Source organism: Sprattus sprattus, assembly GCF_963457725.1.
Source record: "Sprattus sprattus genome assembly, chromosome: 13".
Classification (NCBI taxonomy): Eukaryota; Metazoa; Chordata; class Actinopteri; order Clupeiformes; family Clupeidae; genus Sprattus; species Sprattus sprattus.
The window spans coordinates 1,912,636-1,937,197 of NC_137911.1; the positions used below are offsets into that span (position 1 = coordinate 1,912,636).

Here is a 24,562-nt window from a genome sequence, read left to right on the forward strand (position 1 = left end):
TGATAAGTTGTTATATATTCATAGTCTGCCGAATAAGCTAGGAAGAATTTTAGCAAGCTGGCTAACCAGCCATGTGGATGCTTCTACGATGCAATGTTTTTTCACTTGGTCAAACTGTATTTTTCCTAAATTTCCCTCGGGATTAATAAAGTATCCAGCTATCTATATTTTAATATGTACCATATGCTGTTTGAGTTTGATTATCAATCATGATATTTGAGAAGTTATTATATATTCATAGTCTGTCTAATAAGCTAGCAAGAATTTTAGCAAGCATGCTAGCTGGCTATCCAGCCAGGATGCAGTCTTCCTCACACGTAGATGTTTTCCTGTTCTAATCTGTTTGCTGTTTACATAGTATTTCTTGTGTGAGAATATAAATGCTGATATACTAATATAACTGAATATTGTTATTCTCCTGTTGGAAACTCTCTATGTCTGCATGTTTCTTATTTTGAGTTGCATATTGTGATTTGTTATTTTACAATTATATTTTACAGTTATGCTTGCTCAGTATTTTTGTTTGCACGGTTGTTTGTGTAACATTTGCCAATTGGTTTATTTTTTCCAGAGATGACCCTGCGGGAAATAAATCTGTCAGCTCCCCTCCGCCAGCACCCCTCAGCTCTTCTGACCTGCCAGGTCCTTCAAGCCCTCCTTCAGCACCAAGGAAGACAAGGGCCATTTACACCATCTCCACCACCCCCCAAACCATCTCAACAACCTTCTACACCATCTCCAACCTCTCCACCACCCCCCAAACCGACTCCACACACCACCTACCCATCTCCACCCCCTCCACAGCATCTCCATCACCCCCCAAACCATCTCCACCCCCTCCACAGCATCTACACCATCTCCATCTCCCCTCTACACCATCTACAACCTCTCCACCACCCCCCAATCCACCTCCACACACCACCTACCCATCTCCACCCCCTCCACAGCATCTACACCATCTCCACCACCCCCCAAACCATCTCCACAACCCTCTACACCATCTCCAACCCCCTCCACAGCATCAACACCATCTCCACACCTCCCAAAACAACCTCCACAACCCTCTACACCATCTCCAACCTCTCCACCACCCCCATAACCACCTACACACATCACCTACACATCTCCACAACCCTCTACACCATCTCCACCCCCTCCACAGCATCTACACCATCTCCACACCCCCCAAACCACCTCTACACCCCCTCCACAGCATCTACACACCCCCCAAACCACGTCCACACACCACCTTCACCCCCCAAAACCATCTCCACACACTTTGGATAGGTTTTTGGGTATGTTTTGGAGACCACCATATGTGTTTTCACAATAAATTACAAAATATTACACTGAAATGAGATCAGAATGGTTTGTTGTAGTACACAATGCAAGAAAACAGTATGACTGCTTGATATTCATTGAAAAGTACTTGCTTTTGTATTTGGTATATTTGGTGATGTTGGAGAGGTTGAGAGACACTTGGAGACGTCTAAAGACACCATATGGAAACTGATGTGTAACATTTGTTAACTTTTGTCTATCTGCTTCAATTTTTTTTCACACACTGTCAACATGTTGTTGCATCAGGAAATGTAAATATTTGTTTCCCATGACATTCCAAACCCATTTCTACACTGTAACATATAAAAAACAGTAGGCGTTTTTATGTTTTTCTGACAAATATTTTAGTTTGGTTGCTCTGAAATGTAAACTAAAATTACATAATAAAACACTTTAACTGTTTGAAGTTGATGGGCCAAGTGTCTTCTTTAATTTAAGCCATAAATGGTTATTCTGCAATGTGTAGAACCATAGATATTCAAGTTTTAAATGAAACAGTGCAATATAGGCGGAAATTGTCCAAAATACCCTTCTGAATTAACAAGTTAAATACACTGTCCTACAACGAAATTAAGTATGATTATTTGAATCGAGCATATGAAAATGCATAGCTTTATAAAACAAAATAATGGTTTAAATCAAAGACTCCCCAAACACAATGACTAGTCAACTAGGCTACATATTCTGATGGCTATACAATTGTCCTACATTTGGGATGAAATAACCATACATGTTAGCTTACATGGTGTAATGTAAAAGTATAGCCTACCATTAAGTGCCACAGCAGTGCAGAATGTGAATTGGGGAAGGGAATACCCAGTTAGTAAAATAATTGAAAATGAACTGTAGGCCTACAGCACCATGCTGTGCATTTTAGGTATATTCTCCTACTAGCAGTTACATTCTTATGCGTAACACTGAAACAACACAAACAAATATGATCCATTGACAAGGTATGCTTGGCTAACATGGTTTGTAGGTAGATCATCATGATTGGTTTATGAATTAATTCTAAATCTAAATAAACTTCTAATCAATATTCCTTTCTTTTTCCCAGTGTATCTTCCCCACAAAACAAGGCATTAAGAACACCATGGGCTACTGAACAGTGTGTCGATGGCTTTTGCCTAAAAAGGTCTAAAAGGTGAGTATCAGGTCTATTCTTGTTGGTTAATAGGTCTAATGTCCTAAATTTAAACCATACATTTGTTCAATGTAAATAAAATGTCTCTCTTGCTCTCTCAAAACCTACTATAAAAGCGTTATGATATTTTCCCAGGAGTTCTTAGGTGTTTCCCCCTTTTCATGGTTTAAGTTGTCTAATTTCTCCGTGTTCTGCATATACATTGGGCCAGAGTTGGTATTCTACAATCAAAGTAAGAAGCTGTCCTATGAAGGTCAAGACTCTTTTCATTCATGGTACACCGGTGGTGGAATGGCCTTCCAAGTGCTTTCCCAGTGACAGCCTTGATACATTTAAAAAGTGTTTACAAACTCACCTTTTTTAATGTTATCTGTGCTATTGGTTCATTTGTTTGTGGTATACTTTTTAAATATAATGATAGTTTTGGTATTTGTTATAATATTATAATAAAAATAATTGACTGACTCTTAACTGTTCATGACAGGTGTCATTGTCTTGGTTATAATGGTGTCCCTTCAAATAAAGTGTTGCCATATTTGTTACCTGTCTGGTACCCATGTGCTGTGTTAGTTGAGGGTGTATGTCTGTTCATTGAGTTTAGTTATAAGTTCTGCCAGCCGCTTCTAGACAAACTATTAACATCATTGTACCTTCATTTGAGTTGAACTGAGTTCCACAGTACAGCATGTAATTGTATAGCCTAGTGTCAGCTAAAGTGCTGATGTGTCCTTTTTATTAGCTTATTACTTTGTTCACCTGTATTTTTATTCACTCTGTTGCTGTATTTCTCATTTTGTGCACAAATATGGTAATTTCAAGAAAAGAAAAAAAGTAGTTATTAATTAAAGCCACAAAATACTGGAACTGGAACTGGAACTGCAATGCAAACTAGACGTAACGCAAAGCGTTAACAAATATGACCGCTAAACTGTTCAGTAGGTTTTGGCACAGAATGAGTCATGGTTGTCAGTGTGTTTGTGTGTTTTTATGTGTTTTGTGTGTGTAAATTGGTTTGTGTTTCATTTTTATGTATTAAAGGAATTATTTGTGATAGATTTTGATGATTTGGTTACGTAATGTTTTGTGTACTACTTTTTTGTGGATTGTTTTGGTATATTTTTCTTTTGCAATGTAGTTTGTTAAAACAGGTCAAATAAAGAGGTGTGGAAACAAAGTGAAGTTTCCAACCACCAACAGGTGGCGCTATAGGTGATATCAGTCAGGCATATGTACGTGTTCGGGCTGGATCCATCGTCCACCCTAAGACATTTTCTCTGGATCAAACAATGTACGCAAGAGTTATAAGAGACTTTGTGTTTTGTGGCAAGCACTGGCAAGTTGGCAAAGTTTGAGGGTCTGCCACGCCCACACCTTCCGACTAATGAGAAAATCTTATATATATTTTAGTCGCCCACGGCTGAAGAGTAACCTGACCACATTTAAAGGCGTTACCATTGAATCTGTCGGAGGAGTTCGATCAGATGCGAGGTGTGCAAACGCCGTCAAAACGCATCTTCCACTCAAAATGGCCGACTTCCTGTGGACCTGCCACCATGGCGTCAAGAGACTTTTTGGTGCGTCCAAGCATGATGAAGACGTGTACCGAATTCCGTCAAGCTACGCCAAAATAACCCCAATGCGCAGGGGTTTTTGCAATGTTCTAGGGGGCGCTACAGAGCCATTTTGCTCCATCCATGGACAAAAACTCTACCGAAGATGGACGGTTACAGGCTTGATGTCCCTGGCAAATTTGGTAATTTTTCGAGCACTTTGACATATATTCGATTAAAACACCTCATTTTTGCTTTTTAATTTTTAACTAGGTGGCGCTATACATGTTATGGTATGGGTTGACATGGCCCCTTGACACAAACATACAAGAACAATTTGGCCCTCCAAGGCCCTACGGTTCTCGGGATATTCGAAGAAAACTGTGTCGCGCCACCTACAGGCCAGTTGGTGTATAATCATATAAGTAAGGGATAATGCATTGTCCGGAGGTCATTCTCCAAAAACAATTCCCTTCAGGACGAAACAACACCCTCCGCGCATTATAAAACACAAAGAATGACCTCCGAACAATACATTATCCCGCTTATTATACGGTTACTTGCCAAAAACGATAGAAGACATTCCTCCAACATACCTCTTTTTAATGATTTAGTTGCCGTTTCATGAGTCCTGTTTGGAAATAAATAGTTCTTCAAGCAAATAGAACTTTGAAGTTTCAGGTGTTGCATAGCAACCCATTACTTGCTGACTTCAAATTACTGTCTACTGTTGCGTTAAAATGACAGGATTTCTGGCGGAATGATATGAAAGATGTGAATTAGAAGTACAAAACCCGTTGCCAATGACAGTGGTCATTATCTTTTCGCAGCGGTATGTTAGCAGGAATTAATGTTAGGTATGACGTAGGGATGGCCCATTCAAATCAACTGTACTTTTTGGAACGTTCTGAAAAGCTGTATAATAAATCAATTTATTGTATGCCCCCCCCCCCCCCCCGTGAACGGAATATACATGAAATAAGTGGTAGTGGAATGGTTGACGTGGCCTCTTAAAGGCACCCAGTGCAACTTTATGTAAACATTCAATGAAAAATAAACATTCAATTTCTAGTCTTTTTTACACGTAGTAAGTTTCAATAACTCCATACCATTACATATCGACATTCAAGGAGCAAAGATGAGACGTCGTTGTGTGGTGAGAACTGATAGAAAATCGTAAACAACAACAATCGCCAGTGGGGAGAGGCCATTTTTCCATTGACTGGAATCCTGCTTTATTTATTGTAGGTAACAAAAAATAAAGAAAATGGCGGCGATTGTTGTTGTTATCGATTTTCTATCAGTTCTCACCACACAACAAGATCTTATCTTTGCTCCTTGAATGTCGACATGTAATCGTATGGAGTTATTGAAACTTACTATGTGTAAAAAAGACTAGAAATTGAATGTTTATTTTTAAGCCTCGAAAGTTGCACTGGGTGCCTTTAAGACCAACATACAAAAAAAATGTGGTCCTCATAAGCCCTACGGTTTTCGACTTATTCACAGAAAACTGAATCGCTCCACCCTCTTTAAAACGGGTCCAGTCCGACGGATCAAAACGAAAATCAATGGTTCCACGCTCATCTAGTGGGGCTACATGCCCACCACATTTCGTGCACCTCGGTGTTTCAGTGTCCCGGGAATCGTTGACAGAAAAAAAAAAATTATGTACTCCCGAGCAACATAATTACATAGAAGGTATTAACACCAATCACTAATCATAAAGTATCACTTCACTTTGCTGCAGATTCCTCTTGCCATTGGACATGGAAGAAAAAGCACACTACAGCAATCAGCAAAGAACAGATTGGAAAAAGTCAAGTGCAGCATTGCATTTGTTTTTTTAAAGTAAGCAAAACCTGGTGACCTCACTCCAATTACCTCAATGCCAAAATGTGTGATTTCACCCTCCTCCATCAGACCCCTGCATCACCCCACTCCCTCACCCCCCTCTCCCCCTCCATTGCCAGTATTTCGGGCTGAAACGAGAGGAAGTGGGAGGCCAGGGCTGACTTTGATCCTGTGGTGGTAAACATTTTGAATACAAAATCATTGTATACACCATTTTGCATGCAACTCTTCTCTTTTTATTTCCAGTAAGAAAGCAAACACTAGAAGGTGAAATGTGTGATAAAAGGCATGGCAGGGTGGAAATAAAGGAAGAGAGATCCAAAAAGCGCAATACGCTGTTTCACCTTGTAGTGGTGCTTCCCTCACTCCAGCCCTCAGAAGCGTTAGCATAGCTTCAGCACTCATGTCAAGAGCAGAATACAAATTAATACTGTTCACAGAAACACCCAGACTTTGAATACGCATGAATACAGGGGCGGAGTGGGACACAAAAATCCACCGGGACAATTCTGACTGCACCGGCCCACCACCGGCCCACCACCGGCCCACCACCGGCCCACAACGTGCCCAAAACTGGCTCAACCCATCCCCTCCACCTCCCATAAATCAACTACACAAACAAACGGGCGGCTTTTGATCATTATTGTTAGATTTAGTGTTGATGTGTGGGTGACAGACATGTGTATTTGTATATGTACATTTATGGAAATACGGAACAAATCGTGTCCCGTATTGGCTCAAATGTTATGCTTATTCGCAACAATGTGTCCTGTCAACTCACTTGTATCACTAGTTGACGCCGGCTGGTTGTTTCAGAATAAATCCGTAATTGTTGACCATTTTGATGCACTCTCCTCCAGCATCCGCCTCTTCTTCATTCTGGCCTTCTTCTTTCCCTCCACCAGGTCCACTTCACCTGCTCTCTCTCTCTGACAGCCGCTCATTCATATCCCTACGTTCACTGGATAAAGGCATTTCCCATGAGGCTTTGCTCCAACCATTCTACATTAATTTATGAACAAAAAATTAAATCGCTGGCCAATTTATGTTTTTGGTCATGAAAGTTATGTAAAGTCTGAATAAAAAGAATTAGATCAAGATAGGAGGCTAAGCAAAAATCAGCAGGCTGGATTAATTAGAGTGAGTTCGACACACACTATAAGTGAGATGTAGAGAGACAACAAGTGCTATGTATATTGGTTGGACTACATCCTCTAAAAATAGTGGAGAACTTGGAGATTTTCACGGGAACATGACCTGATATTATTCGTTTTAACTCCGCTCATGAACCGCTCATGAACTTCACACGTCTGCGCAGGGCAGTCTGCAGGCTGCTTCTCGTGAGCTCTTTGGCCTGCCGGCCGACCGGAAAATCTCCCGGTCGTCCCGATGGCCACTCCGCCCCTGTATGAATACTGTTCACACAGAAGAAACACCCAGACTTTGAATACGTATGAATACTGTTCACACAGAAGAAACACCCAGACTTTGAATTCTAGTGCTGTCAGTCAGTCGTCCCGATGGCCACTCCGCCCCTGCATGAATACTGTTCACACAGAAGAAACACCCAGACTTTGAATACGCATGAATACTGTTCACACAAAAGAAACACCCAGACTTTGAATACGCATGAATACTGTTCACACAGAAGAAACACTAAGACTTTGAATTCTAGTGCTGGCAGTTTAACGCGTTATTGACGGCGTTAACGCAAGCCCATTTTAACGTCGTTCATTTTTTTATCACGCAATTAACGCTCTCCCAATCTGTGTAGTATGCTAACGTTACGTTTCAGTGAATGCTGAGCGCGATACGGCGAAATGGATGATAAAAAGCTTCTGAATAGAAAGTTTACCTTTTAAAAGTTGAGTTGTGCAAAAAAAGCGAGCTTCACTGTTGTCTGAAAATGTCAACAGGCAGCTGGCTGAAAGCACAGAAGTAGTAGGCTTACCTTTTATTGGTAACCTAACTGTTACGGTTCATTGTTTTTGAAATAAAAGGCCTGACTTCTATGTTCACAGCAAACTTGAAAAAAAGAAAATATTAAGCCATGGTATAACTGCACTATAGTCCTTGTTTATCTGAAATGTGCATTTTATAATTTTATTTTGTACCGCCCTGTTTGGCAATGTTGTTTTTCAATCAAATAAAACATTGCATAAAGCAAGCCAATCCACTTTTCCATGTTGATAAGAGCATTAGAAAAAAAACGATTGAAGGGACATTTAGAATAGATACAAATTTGTGATTAATACATTTGGGATTAATCGTGATTCATTTTGAGTTAACTATGACAAAAATGCGATTAATCGCGATTAAATATTTTAATCGTTTGACAGCACTATTGAATACGCTTGAATACTGTTCACAGAAGAAACACCCGGACTTTGAATACCCAGGAATACTGGTCACAGAAGAAACACCCAAACTTTGAATTACGCATGAACACTGTTCACAGAAGGAACACCCAGACTTTGGGATGGCTCCGACCGAAGTGCGTAATTGTCTTCATGCTGCACATGACTTAAGTCAAGGGTGGAATACGCGTTGGCTGAAAAGTACGTAGCTGCACACATGCTGAGGAGAGGAGAGGAGAGGAGAAGAGAGGAGAGGAGAAGAGAGGAGGGCAGAGGAGAGGAGAGGAGGGTGGAGGAGAGGAGAGGAGAGGAGGGTGGAGGGAGGAGAGGAGAGGAGGGCAGAGTAGAGGAGAGGAGGTTGGAGGAGAGGAGAGAAGAGGAGGGCGGAGGGAGGAGAGGAGAGGAGAGGAGAGGAGGAGGAGGTGGAGAGGAGGGCAGAGGAGAGGAGGGGGGAGGAGAGGAGGAGGAGGAGGATGTGGAGGAGAGGGTGGAGAAGAGGAGGAGGAGGAGAGGAGGGCAGAGGAGAGAAGGGGGGAGGAAAGGAGAGGAGGGGAGGAGGGCGGAAGAGAGGAGGAGAAGAGGGCGGAGGAGAGGAGAGGAGGAGAGGAGGGCTGAGGAGTGGAGGGAGGAGAGAGGAGGAGAGGAGAGGAGGAGTAGAGGGCGGAGAAGAGAGGAGAGGAGAGGAGGGCAAAGGAGAGGAGAAGAGGAGGGCGGAGGAGAGGAGAGGAGAAGAGAGGAAGGCAGAGGAGAGGAGGGTGGAGGAGAGGAGAGGAGGGTAGAGGAGAGGAGAGGGTGGCGGAGGAGAGGAGGGAGGAGGTGGAGAGGAGGGCAAAGGAGAAGAGAGGAGGGAGAGGAGAGGAGAGGAGGAGGATATGGAGGGGAGGGTGGAGAAGAGGAGGAGGAGGAGAGGAGGGCAGAGGAGAGAAGGGGGAGGAGAGGAGAGGAGGGGAGGAGAGGAGAGGAGAGGAGAAGAGAGGAAGGCAGAGGAGAGGAGAGGAGGGTGGAGGAGAGGAGGGCGGAGGGAGGAGTGGAGAGGAGTTGAGAGGAGGAGGTGGAGAGGAGGGCAGAGGAGAGGAGAGGAGGGGGAGGAGAGGAGGAGGTGGAGAGGAGGGCAGAGGAGAAGAGAGGAGGGAGAGGAGAGGAGAGGAGGAGGATGTGGAGGGGAGGGTGGAGAAGAGGAGGAGGAGGAGAGGATGGCAGAGGAGAGAAGGGGGAGGAGGGCAGAGGTGAGGAGGAGAGGAGAGAAGGGGGAGGGGGGGAGAGGAGGGGAGGAGGGCGGAGGAGAGGAGGGCAGAGGAGAGGAGGAGAGGAGGGCGGAGGAGTGGAGGGAGGAGGGAGGAGGAGAGGAGAGGAGGAGTAGAGGGCGGAGGAGAGAGGAGAGGAGAGAGGAGAGGAGAGGAGAGGAGAGGAGGGCGGAGGAGTGGAGAGGAGGAGAAGAGGGCAGAGGGAGGAGAGGAGGGCGTAGGAGAGGAAAGGAGGAGAAGAGTACAGAGGGAGGAGAGGAGGGGGAGGGTGCCAGCAGTCCTTTCCTGAGGTCTCTTCCTTCGCTGCATTCATTCCTTCCAGCTGGATGGAGGCTTAATGCGAGTGTGGAAAAGTGGAAAATTTAATTAGGCTGCCAAAGGGGGTTTGTGTCACTTGGCACGAGCAGTGCATGACCCTTCCCCCATGCTCCACACCCCTATGTTCTTTCTCTTTCTCCCATCCTTATCCTGTTGGCTTTTCTGTCCACTGCCCTCACTTGCTGCTTGCTGTCTGCACTTTTGCCCTCTTCCTTTCCTCAGGGGGAGGACCTAAGGGGCACTAGGGGACAGGCAAAGGTCAACATGGTCCAACATTATGTAGGAGTGACATGATGTGTTTACACAATGACCCCTTCTCCTCTGTTCAATTGGAGAAGCATAAACAACTGAGGCTGAAGACAGCATAAGCCACAATAACTCTAACAGGGAGAGTCTCTCTGGCTGCTGTTAGTGCGGTTAGTACAATTAGTATTATAAGTGTTTTGGGACTCTCCTCTCCACATCGCATGTCATATCAGAGATTCACAGAATACATATTTCATTATCGAAGACCTTAAAATACGTTAAGCAGTATGAATGTATTTTTTTATTTACATGTACAGTACTGTGCAAAAGTTTTAGGCAGGTGTGAAAAAATGCTGTAAACTAAGAATGCTTTCAAAAATGGAAGTGTTAACAGTTTATTTTCATCAATTCTTCATAAATTAACAAAATGCAGTGAAGGAACAGAAGAAAATTCTAAATTAAATAAATATTTGGTGTGACCACCCTTTGCCTTCAAAAAAGCATCTATTCTTCCAGATACACTTGCGCACAGTTTTTGAAGGAACTCGGCTGGAAAATTGTTCCAAACATTTTGGAGAACTAACCACAGATCTTCTGTGGATGTAGGCTTCCTAAAACTCTTCTGTCTCTTCATGTAAACCCAGACAGACTCGATGATGTAGAGATCAGGGCTCTGTGGGGGTCATACCATCACTTGCAGGACTTTCTGTTCTTCTTTAAGCTGAAGATAGTTGTTAATGACATTGGCTGTATGTTTGGGGTTATGTTCCTACTGCAGAATACATTTGGTGCCAATCATACGTCTCCCTGATGGTATTGCATGATGGATTAGTATCTGCCTGTATTTCTCAGCATTGAGGACACCATTCATCTTGACCAAATCTCCAACTCCACTTGCAGAAATGCAGCTCCAAACTGGACAGGAACCTCTACCAAGATTCACTGTTGCCTGCAGACTCTCATTATTGTACCTCTCTCCAGCCCTTCGGCGAACAAACTGCCTTCTTCTACAGCCAAATATTTATAATTTTGACTCATCAGTCCAGAGCACCTTCTGCCATGTTTCTGCGCCCCAGTTTCTATGTTTTCGTGCTTAGTTCAGTCACTTGGCCTTGTTCCCTTGTCGGGGAAGAGCTTTTTGGCTGCAACTCTTCCATGAAGACCACTTCTGGCCAGACTTCCCCGGACAGTAAATGTCTGTACCTGGGTACCACTGGTTTCTGCCAGTTCTGAGCTGATGCCACTGCTTGAAATCTTCCGATTTCGAAGGTAAATAAGCTTGATGTGTTTTTCATCAGCTGCATTAAGTTTCCTTGGCTGACCACTGCGTCTACGATCCTCAACGTCTTCTTCAAAAGAGCTTGAACTGCACATTTTGAAACCCCTGTCTGCTTTGAAATCTTTGTCTGGGAGAGACCCTGCTGATGCAGTATAACTATGTTGTGCCTTGTTGCTGTGCTCAGTCTTACCATGTAAATGGATAAAAAATAAACATTTATTGTTTACATTTTTCAAAGCATTCTTAGTTCATAGCATTTTTTCACACCTGCCTAAAACTTTTGCACAGTACTGTACATGTTTAACAACATCAACATCAACTGAAGCCTTGATCTGTCCCATCATGTTAAATATACCTGTATATGTGTGACTCAGTCTATGCTGTCAGTCTACCTGTGTAGCAGCACGACAGGCTACTAAGATATGTCCCATATCATCATGACAGGCATACCATCAGCTGGAAGGCAATTCTTACTGACAGGTCCAAAGGGTGGGTTGGTGGGGGGCAGGATGTCATGGAAAAGTAAGGTGAGTGATAACTTTGATGCTGGCACTAACAATGCAACTACACTATATGCAGCCAGATTTCAAAATTGCTGTTATACTCTGAGACAAATTCACAATACAAACTGGTCCCACATTGAAGGCATTTGTTGTAGAAGAATACATTGCATTGTGTGTCATTTGAATAAAACCATAACATGAGTTTGTCCATCTATGATTGGCAGTATTTATAAACTCCTAGCCTTTCATAATTGTGATGTCTTGTGAGACCATGTGAAGACAGGATATTTAATGAATATCCAACAAAATGACATGATGAACTGTTACTTGATTTAACATATCACATGATATGACATAGCTTCTGCAAATTAGGAAGTGTTTATTTCATGCCATGTATTTTTCAAATTCCATTTAGTGGTGGTGAGTGGCTGTTATACTGCCTTGATATTCTTCATTCAAGCCCAAAACAACACCTACCCTCCCTCATTTTTCAAAATGCCAACAACTTCAAAAACCATATTGGGGATAAAAAAAGCAGCAACCTGAGAGCTGCAGATCTGAGCTGAATGCTGATCATCTTAGCGGTGTTCTCTCCTGGCTTTCAAAGCTAAACTAGAAGGACTCAGATTTGCAATTAACAATCAGAATTTTAATACAGCAGTTGGTATCTACAATGTTGTAAGAATTGCATGCAGTGTGCTTGATATTTCTGCAACGTAATGTGGGGAGAGAACAGTAATTCTCTAATTTCCGTGACATCTTTGGGGCCATTTTCCTGCACTTTTAGATCAAACGGGCTGTAACAAAAGGCGCCAAATCCCTCCACTCTCGCTCACTCCCAAATTAGCTAAGCCTCTCAGCTCTATCATCCCAAACATGGCTCACGTCAACAACTCAAGCCACATCCCCGTGTGCCGCCACTATCCTCAATCCTCAATCCTCTCCTCTCCGCCCCCTCACTCCTCCACCAAGGAGGAAGAAGAGGAAAGAGGCAGAAAGAGAAGACAGAACAAAATGGGGAAAGGAAAAAAATCCTCTTCATGTCATTTCCACACAGTGTGACTGGAAATAACCCTGCAGTTATCCAAAAAGGGAAGCATACATTTAAATTATTTTATTGTTCTCCACCTTTTCTGTTCCTCCAATGACTAATTTTCCCTAGGGAGTATGGTGAATAAACAGACTCCAAAAATGGTCTGGCCTGGTCTGACAGCTTGAGATGTTGGCAGTGGTAAACAGGCGCGGGATGCACGCACCTCGTCATGACAGATTCAGGCCTGTGCAATGTTCCCCATTTCGCTCCAGTTGCCTCCTGCACTCCCTTCTGCCCTGTCTACTTAGTGTCTCATGGAAGACAAGTGATTAAGAGTGGCAAGGTGCTTTTCAATCATATTTCTTTTTTTTCCCAGCTGTTATTTTTACTCTCACTGTTATTTGTGTTTGAGTTTCTGAGTTAGCACAGAAATCCACAGGATCACTTGAAAAGTGCCCTTGAGATCTTGATCTTAGGACCAATATGAATTCCTTTTTGTTTGTTTACGACTAACAACATGGTGCAATTAGGCGAGAGGTCTTATAGATAGTAGTATTCAAAGAGGGATGTGTCCCTTCCATACCAATACGTGGTCACCAGACACAAAATTAGAGCCAGCAAGCACTTTGCAATGCATTTTGCCCTGAGTAACAGCAGGCAAAAGTCATTCCCTTGTCCTATATATGAATCTAATGTGACACATTTCAAGAATCTGTCTCTGTATCCAAATTGAACAATACATTTCTTGTGGGTAGCACCTTCCCGTGATGGCACTCTATGCCCATAATGGGCTACCAGTGGCACAAACATCTTGGCCAAGGGCTGTTAATGTTACGCTAATTAATGAATCATAATTTTCTGAAATCAGCCCTGGCTTCTACTCCATAATTTCCCCAGCCTGCTGCCACAGATCTCTGAATTAAGGCAGGATTAATGGATTTGAGGAATTAAACCAAGAGTTGGCAAGCAGAGGGCCTCTGATGCTGCAGACAAAAAGTCCCTTCTGTCATCTTTAAAGCCCAGCACTAGCAACACCTAATTGAGTGCTAAGCCATCTACTCTCTGTTTTGATGCAGTCACATGAACTCTCTTACAATACCTAGGGCCTGATTTACTAATATGCGAGCGCTGCTTAATCTGCGTTCGCAAATTAACGCACAGTGTTTTTGCGCATTTTCCGTGGTATTTATCAAACCACATCTGCGCTGGGCACTGGGGTGCTTACTCCGCCCTTTAAAGGGCCTGATTTACTAACATTGATTTGCTAACGCAGCTTAATCTGCGCCTTTGCGAGGCGCACATTAACGCACGGTGTTTCCCCGCATTTTCCGTGATATTTATCAAGCCAGATCCGCGCTGCATGGGCAATCATTATTTAGCGCACCGTTAAAAGACTGGAGAAATTGCTTGCAAGTTATTGCCACCATGGAGATTCGAGGAAGAAAAAACTAAGGTTCAGCGAAGCGGAGAAAGATATATTGGTTCACGTTCGCTCAATCACTGAACCTGATTCAATGGGTTATATTGTTGTTTTGCCCGCCATCACCTACAGCGAGATGTTGAAAAGAACACGATTATAAATAATATGCTATTGGTGGCATAAACTGTCTATTATAACAATATAGATGTGTACATGGCGAGATTAATACGTTCTACAAGGGACATGGGTTCACTACAATATATCCCCACTGAAACAAATACATTTACCAAGTAGCCAGGCCTCTCCAAAATCACCGTTGCTCAATCATGGATAGATGGCACTATTCCGGAAGATAAAACTGTCATGGACAGACCACTACCACGTAAGTAATGCTCATGTTGGCATCACATATGACCTGGACATTCATTGAATATGTGTGCTTTCTGTTTTGTTAAACGTGTTCGTGGATTGAAGATGGGGCTGTTTGCATGTGGGTGCGATGAATGGCTCCAATTACGTTCGGAAAGTTTAATTTCAGCTATCGTAGTGGGGAAATGTATATTGACCAGTGCCCCGTAGCAATGCATCGAGTACCTGGGTGAATATTTGGCTGAGTGAAGGCTGAGATATACCAACTGCTTTTATGAGACGGAGAATTAGCGCGCAAATCGGAGACTTGCGCTCGCCAGGCAGTTTAGTAGATACCACGCAATACATCATTAGGCACACTTACCTTCTCTCCTCCCATTAAAGTGCGCTTCACGCCTACGTTACCACCCACGTCCACGTAACCTCCCCTGTTCACAACCACAGGCGTTAATATGCGCTGCGCCCCCTTAGTAAATACCGTTTTATGTTTACGACCGCTATTTTACGCCAGAAATGGGCGCAATCCTGTTAGTAAATCAGCCCCCTAGTGTGGTGAGGTCACAGCATTCTACTATATGTGGCTTCAACCTGTCAGTGAATACATGTTTTAGTGAAGATGAACATCAAGAGGTTTTATTTTTGACAGCAAATAAGAAGGCAAGAATAAACATGGCAGTAGTTTTAGGTCTCACAGGGCAACTTCTTTCTCCCTCTCTGCCAATGCAGGTAGAGAGAGCTAACATCCGGGGGAAAATCTCACATGTGAGTATCTTATTACGCCATCTTAAGATAATAAATGCCCCAGAATCAGTCAGCCTGTAGTTCACAATTAAATGTGACAGTTCCTGCATTACCCATCATAAATAAAGCAGAGGCTGTCCCTCAGGCGAACAGAGACCGCTGACAGTGACCACCATGTTTAATGATGAACACAACAGTGGGCACGCAATTCTGTACACACATACTGTACACGTTTACATACAAACATACATCTACACACATACACAGATACATGCTTACATACACACATACATCTACACACATACACACATACATGCTTACATACACACATACATACGCTTACAGCTTCCATTTCTGTACACACATAAACGCTTTCATCTTCACACACAGCTCTCATTCTTCCTTTCAAACAGTAACTCTGCCTGTTAAAAAACGAAATAAAAAAAAAACGTGTCTCCTTTAAGAAATTGTTACCACACAACTCAAGACTTTTCCATATCTTTCATTTGACTCTTATCAAGTCTGATACTTTAGCACCCTGTTTGTTTTACCTTTTGTTGACACACAGCCCTTCCCATGATGCAGGCCACTGGTGCAACACGTACATGTGAAGGAGCTAAAGAAAGCTTTCCAGACCTGGGCTTGGAGTCAATTTAGCAGATTGATTAGCACATTTTGGGCCTGATTTACTAACAGGATTGCGCCAATATTTTTTTCAACACGACTAACACTTTTCCAATTTCCAAATTGTAGAGCCAGAGCAGCATATTCATTTCACCTTCCATGTTTATTTTGACGTTATAACCAAAATAAGTGCCAAGGCAACCGAACGTCTGAAGTTCAGTTTCCCCTGCCCTGTTCACACTACAAGTCCAGTTTTCAAAAAAAAAATAGTTTTCAGTCTTGGAATACACCGTTTTAAAGTAAGGGGTGTTGTGTATTCCTACCAGACTATTAAACGGGATGCTATGGGCAGTTAACCTGGCTTTTAACAATCCTAGCTATCTCTAGCTTAGGGAACCATCTTAACAGCTTGCAGTTGCCTGTGTGTGATAAACTAATGTTAATATGTGTAAATATGAACTTGTGAACATAAACTCGTTAATATGAAGCTGCACAGGCACACTGAGGGGTAGCCATAGCAACCCAGAAACTCAAAGTTCATTGAAAAGTCAGCTCACCAATAAAGGACAGTCATGAACTTAAAGTGATCACAACTTTTAATGTGAACGGGAGAGCTAAACGGAAAAATATTTATAAGATTCTATATTTACCCGGGTTAGTTTGCTGTAACCTCGTCAACCAAAAGCTTTAATTCTAATTTTAACTCATCATCCATGGTGGCAGGAAAACGGCGGCTATGTCCAGTGGCGGTTTCAGGCACGGGCGACCGGGCAGCCGCCCGGGGCGGCACTTTTTCGTGACACGTGGGGGGGCACTTAATTTTTTTAAATAAAAATCATCTGGGCCGCAAAGCGGTTTTCTATTGTCTATCTATCATATCACTGTGTGGGGAATTGGCAAATTGGCGCCCCCTGCGGCTGCAGGCGCCCTGCTCCCTAAGAAGGTGCCTTGCACAGATCCAGTGTGAGGGGGAAGGTGAGGGGGCGCGGGGGACAGTTTACCTCTGGGTCTCCCAAATGGAACTTGTTAGGTTGGAATTTTCCTCTGCTAAAGTAATAAACTAAGCCCGCATGGTCATAGGCATACTCATTATTCACATTTTTGTCATTGTGAGTACCGTCTTACTTTCACCACTGATGTTATGCTAGGCTTAGGCAAGTTATCTCTGGTTAAAACTAGCTAACGTTAGCTATTCGCTAGCTAGCTAGACAGTTATCGTGTGTTTTCGGCAAATTTTCACGTTGTCATTTTAATCCATTAGCTACTAAAATGAGCACATCGATTGTTAAACCACTATTAAACTTTTTTTAAGCATTTTGATTGTTTAACAGAATGGCCAATGTTTGACACTCGGAGGAGGTCTCGCCCGGGGTGTAATTCCATGTAGAACCACAACTGGCTATGTCTACCCTATTTAAGCGGGGTTAACACTAATGGGCGGGGTTAGGCGCTAATGACAAGACGACGTTCTTGTTTGATAAATAGGATGCAAAACACTGTGCAGTATTTGGCGCTTTGGCAAAGGCGCAGATTAAGCTGCGGTCGCAATGTTAGTAAATCAGGCCCTTTATGTCTAGTAACAATTGTGATTTTTGTTTTTGTACATTTGAATTAATGGGACAAAACATTTCGTCAGGATTTCAAAACTATTGTGTCTATTGCGAAACACATACAAATGTTTTGCAAATAAATGCAATTTCACCATAATGTCTAATCACTATCTTATTTACTTACTATCTACAACTCTAAGGTCATAGAAAACAAATCAATCATTTCAATTCTGGATGTTTGGCTGAGATAGTTTAAATTAGGTAACTCGGCTTACTGCTATAATTTGGAATCACCAAGCAATTTCTGTGTTTTCCAAAGATTTGAAGAATGTCTAGAGTGTCCACAGCTGGAAGCTTTATTAAATATTACCCATAAGGCACCATTCTCAACATGGACAGTGAAGAGGCCCTGCTATGCTCACTATCTAGGTAGAATTTCACAGAAAAAGACATATGAAAGGAAAAGACTAATCTGAGGAAAGGAAAACATACTGGGCAGAAAATAATAATAAAGATTATAGATAAACAAATCCAAGGTGATATGTTTGGACCACGGAGAAGACACTTTATGCAGTGCACAACAAATGTAAAGATGCTGGGGAGTGCTTGATACCATGTTTCAAGCGTTGTACAGTAAATGTGATGCTCTGGGGTACTTTTAACAATAGGTTACACACACACACACACACACACACACACATACATTATTGTTCTATGATTATTGTCTTTGTTGTTTGTTTATTAATTGTTACACAACTGTAAGGTTTTATTATATATTTGTATATTTGTGAGCATTATTATGCATTCATTTAAATGTTTTCTAAGTCTAAGTGTCTGCTAATTACTTAACCTCATCCAGACAATGTGTTTATTTCTATAGGAATTGGAAAATTACAAGAAGTCTGATAATAGCCTCTCTCTCTTCACAACCACTTCCATCAAAAGCGTTTTTGAGTATGCGAGTGGTGTTGAAAGGAACTTTCCCGATGTAGTTTGGTTTACATGTCAGTTATATCAATTGATGGAATATTCTGCCTCCTGCAATTTCATGTGTTTTTACTAGTTTTCAGTAATGTACAGTAGCTCAAAGAAATACCACTCCATTTTACATTTCTTAGTGGACATAAACTGAGGCTATCTGATGAATTTGAACAGATGGTTAATCAAAGGGTGTAAAACGTAAAGAGCAAATCAAGATCCCTCAGAGAGGAAGTGAGTCTGGATGACTAGCTCATAACAACAGCACTTGTCAAGGTCTGGGATAGTATGGGACTGTCCTCCAAATAGATTTTTCTGTGGTGAATTTTTCAAATGAACAACCCCGGGGCAGAAATGAGGTCAAGGCTAGAATGGTCCGACTGCATTCAGCACACGAGCCATGTGAGAGGTGCAATCACTGGGGATCATGGAGATTGTTGAGAAGGTAAAGGAAGAAACATTTGCTTGTCTTTGTATACAGGCTACTTCCAGGGAATATTTGTTAATTAACTGAAACTAAATTAACTAAAATGTTCTGTCAATTAATGGTATATAAATGTCAATTCCCACTGAACAATTGAAAGGAAGAAGAAAATCACGTCTGTCATCATATAGCATTTTATTAACAGTGTGAGGCAACATAAAGAAATCTTACATGACAAAAAAACTTTCTCTGAAAGACACAAACATTTTATAGCAATTTGGCTGAAGTTTAAGACTGTAGAATTTATATTTAATTTATTGTAAAGTAAATATCAAACAAAACATATCATTTTTTTGGGGTGCAGATTCCAAAGTTCAAGTTTTTCCAGCCAGTAAGATGAGGATCTTTGCAGTTTCCCCAGGGGTCTTCACGGGTCACGTTTGCCACACTAGGCATTTGCACACTAGTGTACAGGTGCTCTTCTTAGTGTGGTCCCTGTGTGTGCATTCACACTTCTGTGTGCAGCATGTGTAGTTCTTCTTATTTTACAGATGCACATTCCAAGAAAATACCAATTGGAATTGCCCCACCGTAAATACAAAAAAAGTTTTACTCAAATAACATGTACTGACAGACATAGCTTCAGGTGAAGACTACAGTTTTCCATTGGCAAATGCACCCTCTTGAAACTGAGGAATAAAGCTCTTAAAGTAGGCCCTGTACAAAGGAGAGAAAGAGAGAATCAAGACATGCTAAAGTATTCAATCTCCCTCACTTTTCCTTTCTGCAAGCAGTATATTTGATTTATTTTATTTTAGCAGACAAATAGCTTTACAACTTTTGCCTTTATAAATATACCACAGCATAATTGCCCACAATGAAAATACTGATTGGGAAAATATCTATCACTATGGGGCTATGTCTTTAACCAGAGATGGAGACCAGAATGTGTGCATTTAGAAAGTCAAAAGAAAGCAAAATGGAACTGTCAGCAAGTGAGTGATAAGACACAGTCTGTATTATGGAGACCAAAATAGTAAACAGAAGCTACTTGATCTGCCTGTCAATGGATTCTCCCAGCATCATCAGGAGTATGGATATAGTTCTTATGTGGCCCTAGCAGAGACTAATATATGATGATAAAAGCTTTCAACCTTCAATCCATTAATTTATTAACTTGATTATTTATTCAATTACTTACTTTGCTCTTTTGGCCATTTCATTGCCATCCCAACGTGGACTGTAGGGGTAGGACTTCTGCACTTGAGAGTAGAGTTGACCACTGCTGGTGAAGTGGTAGATGGACTGGAAGGTCAGGGTGGGCTGGTCTCGTGGGAAATAAAGAGGGAGGTCCACTGAAGGAGAAGAGAGAAGAGTGTGGGAGGAGCACTTCTCATGCTGGAAACACATTCAGTGCGGACACATGTGTCCAGTTTCCGAGTGTAGTCCGATTTAAATCGAAAAACCGATTCATGTGACTTCCCAAATCTAGATTTCCTGTGTCCGACTGGAGTCTGACTGGACTCCGATGTACACCCCCGGATAAGTGATCGGATTACGCTGGAAATCGGACAACGCGCGCATGTGTCTCTCGAATCTAGATTTCAACTGGACAACAACAACTTTTGCATGTGCTTGAGATCCTACCCATAGACATATACAGCCGCGGAAAAAATTAAGAGACCACTTCAAAATTATCAGTTTCTCTGGTTTTACTATTTATTGGTATGTGTTAAAGTAAAATGTACATTTTAGTTTTATTCTATAACCTACTGGCAACATTCCTACCAAATTTCAAATAAAAATATTGTCATTTAGATCATTTATTTGCAGAAAAATGACAATTGGTCAAAATAGCAAAAATGATGCAGTGTCTTCAGATCTCGAATAATGCAAAGAAAACAAGCTCATATTCATTTTTAAACTACACAATACTAATGCTTACACTTAGGAAGAGTTCAGAAATCAATATTTGGTGGAATAACCTTGATTTAAAATCACAACTTTCATGTGTCTTGGCATGCTCTCCACCAGTCTTTCACATTGCCGTTGGGTGACTTTATGCTACTCCTGGCGCAAGAATTCAAGCAGCTCGGCTTCTTTTCATGGCTTGTGACCATCCATCTTCCTCTTGATCACATTTCAGAGGTTTTTTATAGGATTCAGGTCTCGAAATTGGGCTGGCCATGACAGGGTCCTGATCTGGTGGTACTCCATCCACACCTTTACTGGCCTGGCTGTGTGGCATGGAGCATTGCCCTGCTGGAAAAAACACTTCTCAGAGTTGGGGAACATTGTCAGAGCAAAAGGGAGCAAGTTTTTCTTCCGGGACAACGTTGTACCTTGCCTGGCTGAGGTTTGTAAAAGACCATAAGGATTGAAAAAGCGGACTGGAGGTTCTTCTAAGTTCGTCTTCTCTGATGAGTCCGATTTCACAGTAGGTGCAAGACTCTCTGGCTTGTAGGCCTCTCCAGGTCTCCGTCTAACCATCAGACGACCATGTGTTGGGCAAAGCTGAAAATTGGACTCATCAGAGAAGACGAACTAGAAGACCCTCCAGTCCGCTTTTTTCAATCCTTATGGTCTTTTACAAACCTCAGCCAGGCAAAGTACAACGTTGTCCCGGAAGAAAAACTTGCTTCCTTTTGCTCTGACAATGTTCCCCAACTCTGAGAAGTGTTTTTTCCAGCAGGGCAATGCTCCATGCCACACAGCCAGGCCAGTAAAGGTGTGGATGGAGTACCACCAGATCAGGACCCTGTCATGGCCAGCCCAATTTCGAGACCTGAATCCTATAAAAAACCTCTGAAATGTGATCAAGAGGAAGATGGATGGTCACAAGCCATGAAAAGAAGCCGAGCTGCTTGAATTCTTGCGCCAGGAGTAGCATAAAGTCACCCAACGGCAATGTGAAAGACTGGTGGAGAGCATGCCAAGACACATGAAAGTTGTGATTTTAAATCAAGGTTATTCCACCAAATATTGATTTCTGAACTCTTCCTAAGTGTAAGCATTAGTATTGTGTAGTTTAAAAATGAATATGAGCTTGTTTTCTTTGCATTATTCGAGATCTGAAGACACTGCATCATTTTTGCTATTTTGACCAATTGTCATTTTTCTGCAAATAAATGATCTAAATGACAATATTTTTATTTGAAATTTGGTAGGAATGTTGCCAGTAGGTTATAGAATAAAACTAAAATGTACATTTTACTTTAACACATACCAATAAATAGTAAAACCAGAGAAACTGATAATTTTGAAGTGGTCTCTTAATTTTTTCCGCGGCTGTACATGCATCATATATGTCTATGATATGATAATCAGTGCTAGACGCTCAGTTCTTGTGCTCCCTCTCATTCACGTTGAAATACTGAAACCGAAACGGAAACTTTTAAACTGAAACGCAACTGTTTTGGACAGAACGCGCTAATTCAGTGAACAAATATTTTCATATTCAGATACATGAATCGGACATTATCCGGGGGTCTACATCGGAGTCCAGTCGGACTCAAGTCGGACACAGGAAATCTAGATTTGGGGAGATACATGAATCGGATCTTCGATTTAAATCGGACTACAATCGGAAACTGGACACATGTGTCCGCACTGATTGACTCAGTCGACTCCAGATCACTCACCATGGACCAGGAAACAGAAGTCTTTCCACATGAGGAGAAGAGTGAGCTTAGTGAAACCCACAGCATCATACTCCACCACTCCCCTGCACACACATACAAGCACTCAACACAACATGCATCATACACACAGACACAGACACAGACACACACAGACAGCTCAACACACACACACACACACACACACACACACACACACACACACACACACACACACACACACACACACACACACACACACACACACACACACACACACACACACACACACAGACACAGACACACACACACAGACACACACACACACACTCTTTGTGAGGTACAGTTATATTATTATTACATTTTTAAGATATACACCACACTGTACAGGATAGGTACAACAGAGGATACATGCTCCCTCATTCACACAGCACTGAAGTACTCACATTCCAAAGTGACTCAAGAAGGCTGCAATGTATTCTCTTCTTTTGTGGTAGCCCTGGATGACATACTGCACCTGGAATTAACAGAAGTTGGTTGAGAAGTGAGCTGAGAGAAATCTGTAATTTACAGAAGGTGGTTGAGAACTGAGCCAAGAGAAATCTGTAATTTACTGAAGGTGGTTAAGAACTGAGCTTTTTGTAAGAGAAATTTGTAATTAACAGAGATAAGCCGAGATAAATCTTCCTGAAGACTAATACAGATGCTGAAGCCCATTGTCCACGGTACAGATGACAGATGGGTTCTGTACGATTGACTGAATGGCAAAAAATCTGATCCAAACTTGGCTGGATTGTGTAAAAGGAACTTTGAATAATATCAACAAAAGCTTCATATGTAATGGGAGCTTATAATGGGGAAAAATATAATTGGAGTTGTGGGCAAGATCTAAGACAAGTTAAACATAGCAAAACAAATAGCTTTGTATCTGATAGTTCTGTTCACTACCTTTTCCAAAGAAATCACCCAGCAAACCCTGAGTTGGATGGCACTGTGGTGTAAACATGTCCCAAATGCAAAAAAATGGCAGTGATACTAAAATACTTTTTCTGAGTCATATTTCAGTTCCAGAAGAAATTGAGGAGATTATGCAGTGCAGAAGACAGACAGGAGTCCTTCTGTGTGCAGCAATGAGTGAGATCGTTGGTGGAATGGATGTGCGTAGTTCTGTGCAGGTTTTCTGGAGTGGTGTTAGAAACCCTTGATAATGAACAGCTTGTGCCAAACTTTAAATAGAGAACAGAAAAGATTTTGCACAAGCGGATCTTTAGCTATTAATAACAATAGCACTGTCGCACAACTGACACTGGAAATACATAAACCTTAAATTAGAGCGTGCAAGTGTAATGTACATTGACATGGATATGTAGTTTTAGTGTTCCTTGCATGTTCAACTGATAACAACCCTGTGGTAAAAATGGATGAAATCAGCAAAAATAAGGTGTGAGCAACACGGCTGTAGAAAACCTAGGCACTCCCCACATTTTCTTCTGAAACATCAAAGGACACTTAAAATTAATATCAGAATAGTTCAATATTATAAAGTAATATACCATCATGAATAACAAGACCAGAAATAATAGTTGATTACACAACGATCATTATTTTAATATCTTATTTATTTTATTAGCATATCTTAATACCTCTTTTTGAGTGTCAGCCAACAGACCCAATATATACAGTGAATATACTACATGACAGAGGAGGTTCTTCCATTGAGGAAACGGAGGAAGGACCTCCCCAAACTTTTTGAGAAATGTATTTTTGTAATTGAACTGACTAAACTCCTTTAAAAATGCAGTTTGATATTTAAGCAATATAGCACGAGTGGGAGTGGGGTAGGTAAGGGATAATCCCACGGGTGGTGTTCGGCCGTAGCCACGAGGCCGCCAGGCCGAGTGGCGTAGGCAACAACACCCGTGGGATTATCCCTTACCTACCCCACTCCCACGAGTGCTATATTGCTTTTA

General features: G+C 41.9%; 1 protein-coding gene across 2 annotated transcripts in view; it reads right to left on the bottom strand.

Annotated features, from left to right (window-relative positions):
* Positions 1–19,194: 19,194 nt before the first annotated feature.
* Positions 19,195–24,562, bottom strand: part of babam2 (BRISC and BRCA1 A complex member 2) — a 137,478-nt gene continuing 132,110 nt past the window's right edge. For both annotated transcript variants that reach the window (XM_080850712.1, XM_080850711.1), the window contains exons 9-12: positions 23,039–23,109; positions 22,617–22,699; positions 20,177–20,330; positions 19,195–19,692 (exon numbers count right to left, since the gene is read on the bottom strand). In XM_080850712.1, the coding sequence (XP_080706838.1) occupies positions 19,629–19,692; positions 20,177–20,330; positions 22,617–22,699; positions 23,039–23,109 (372 nt within the window). In that variant the 3' untranslated portion in view covers positions 19,195–19,628. The remainder of the gene's footprint in view (positions 19,693–20,176; positions 20,331–22,616; positions 22,700–23,038; positions 23,110–24,562) is intronic.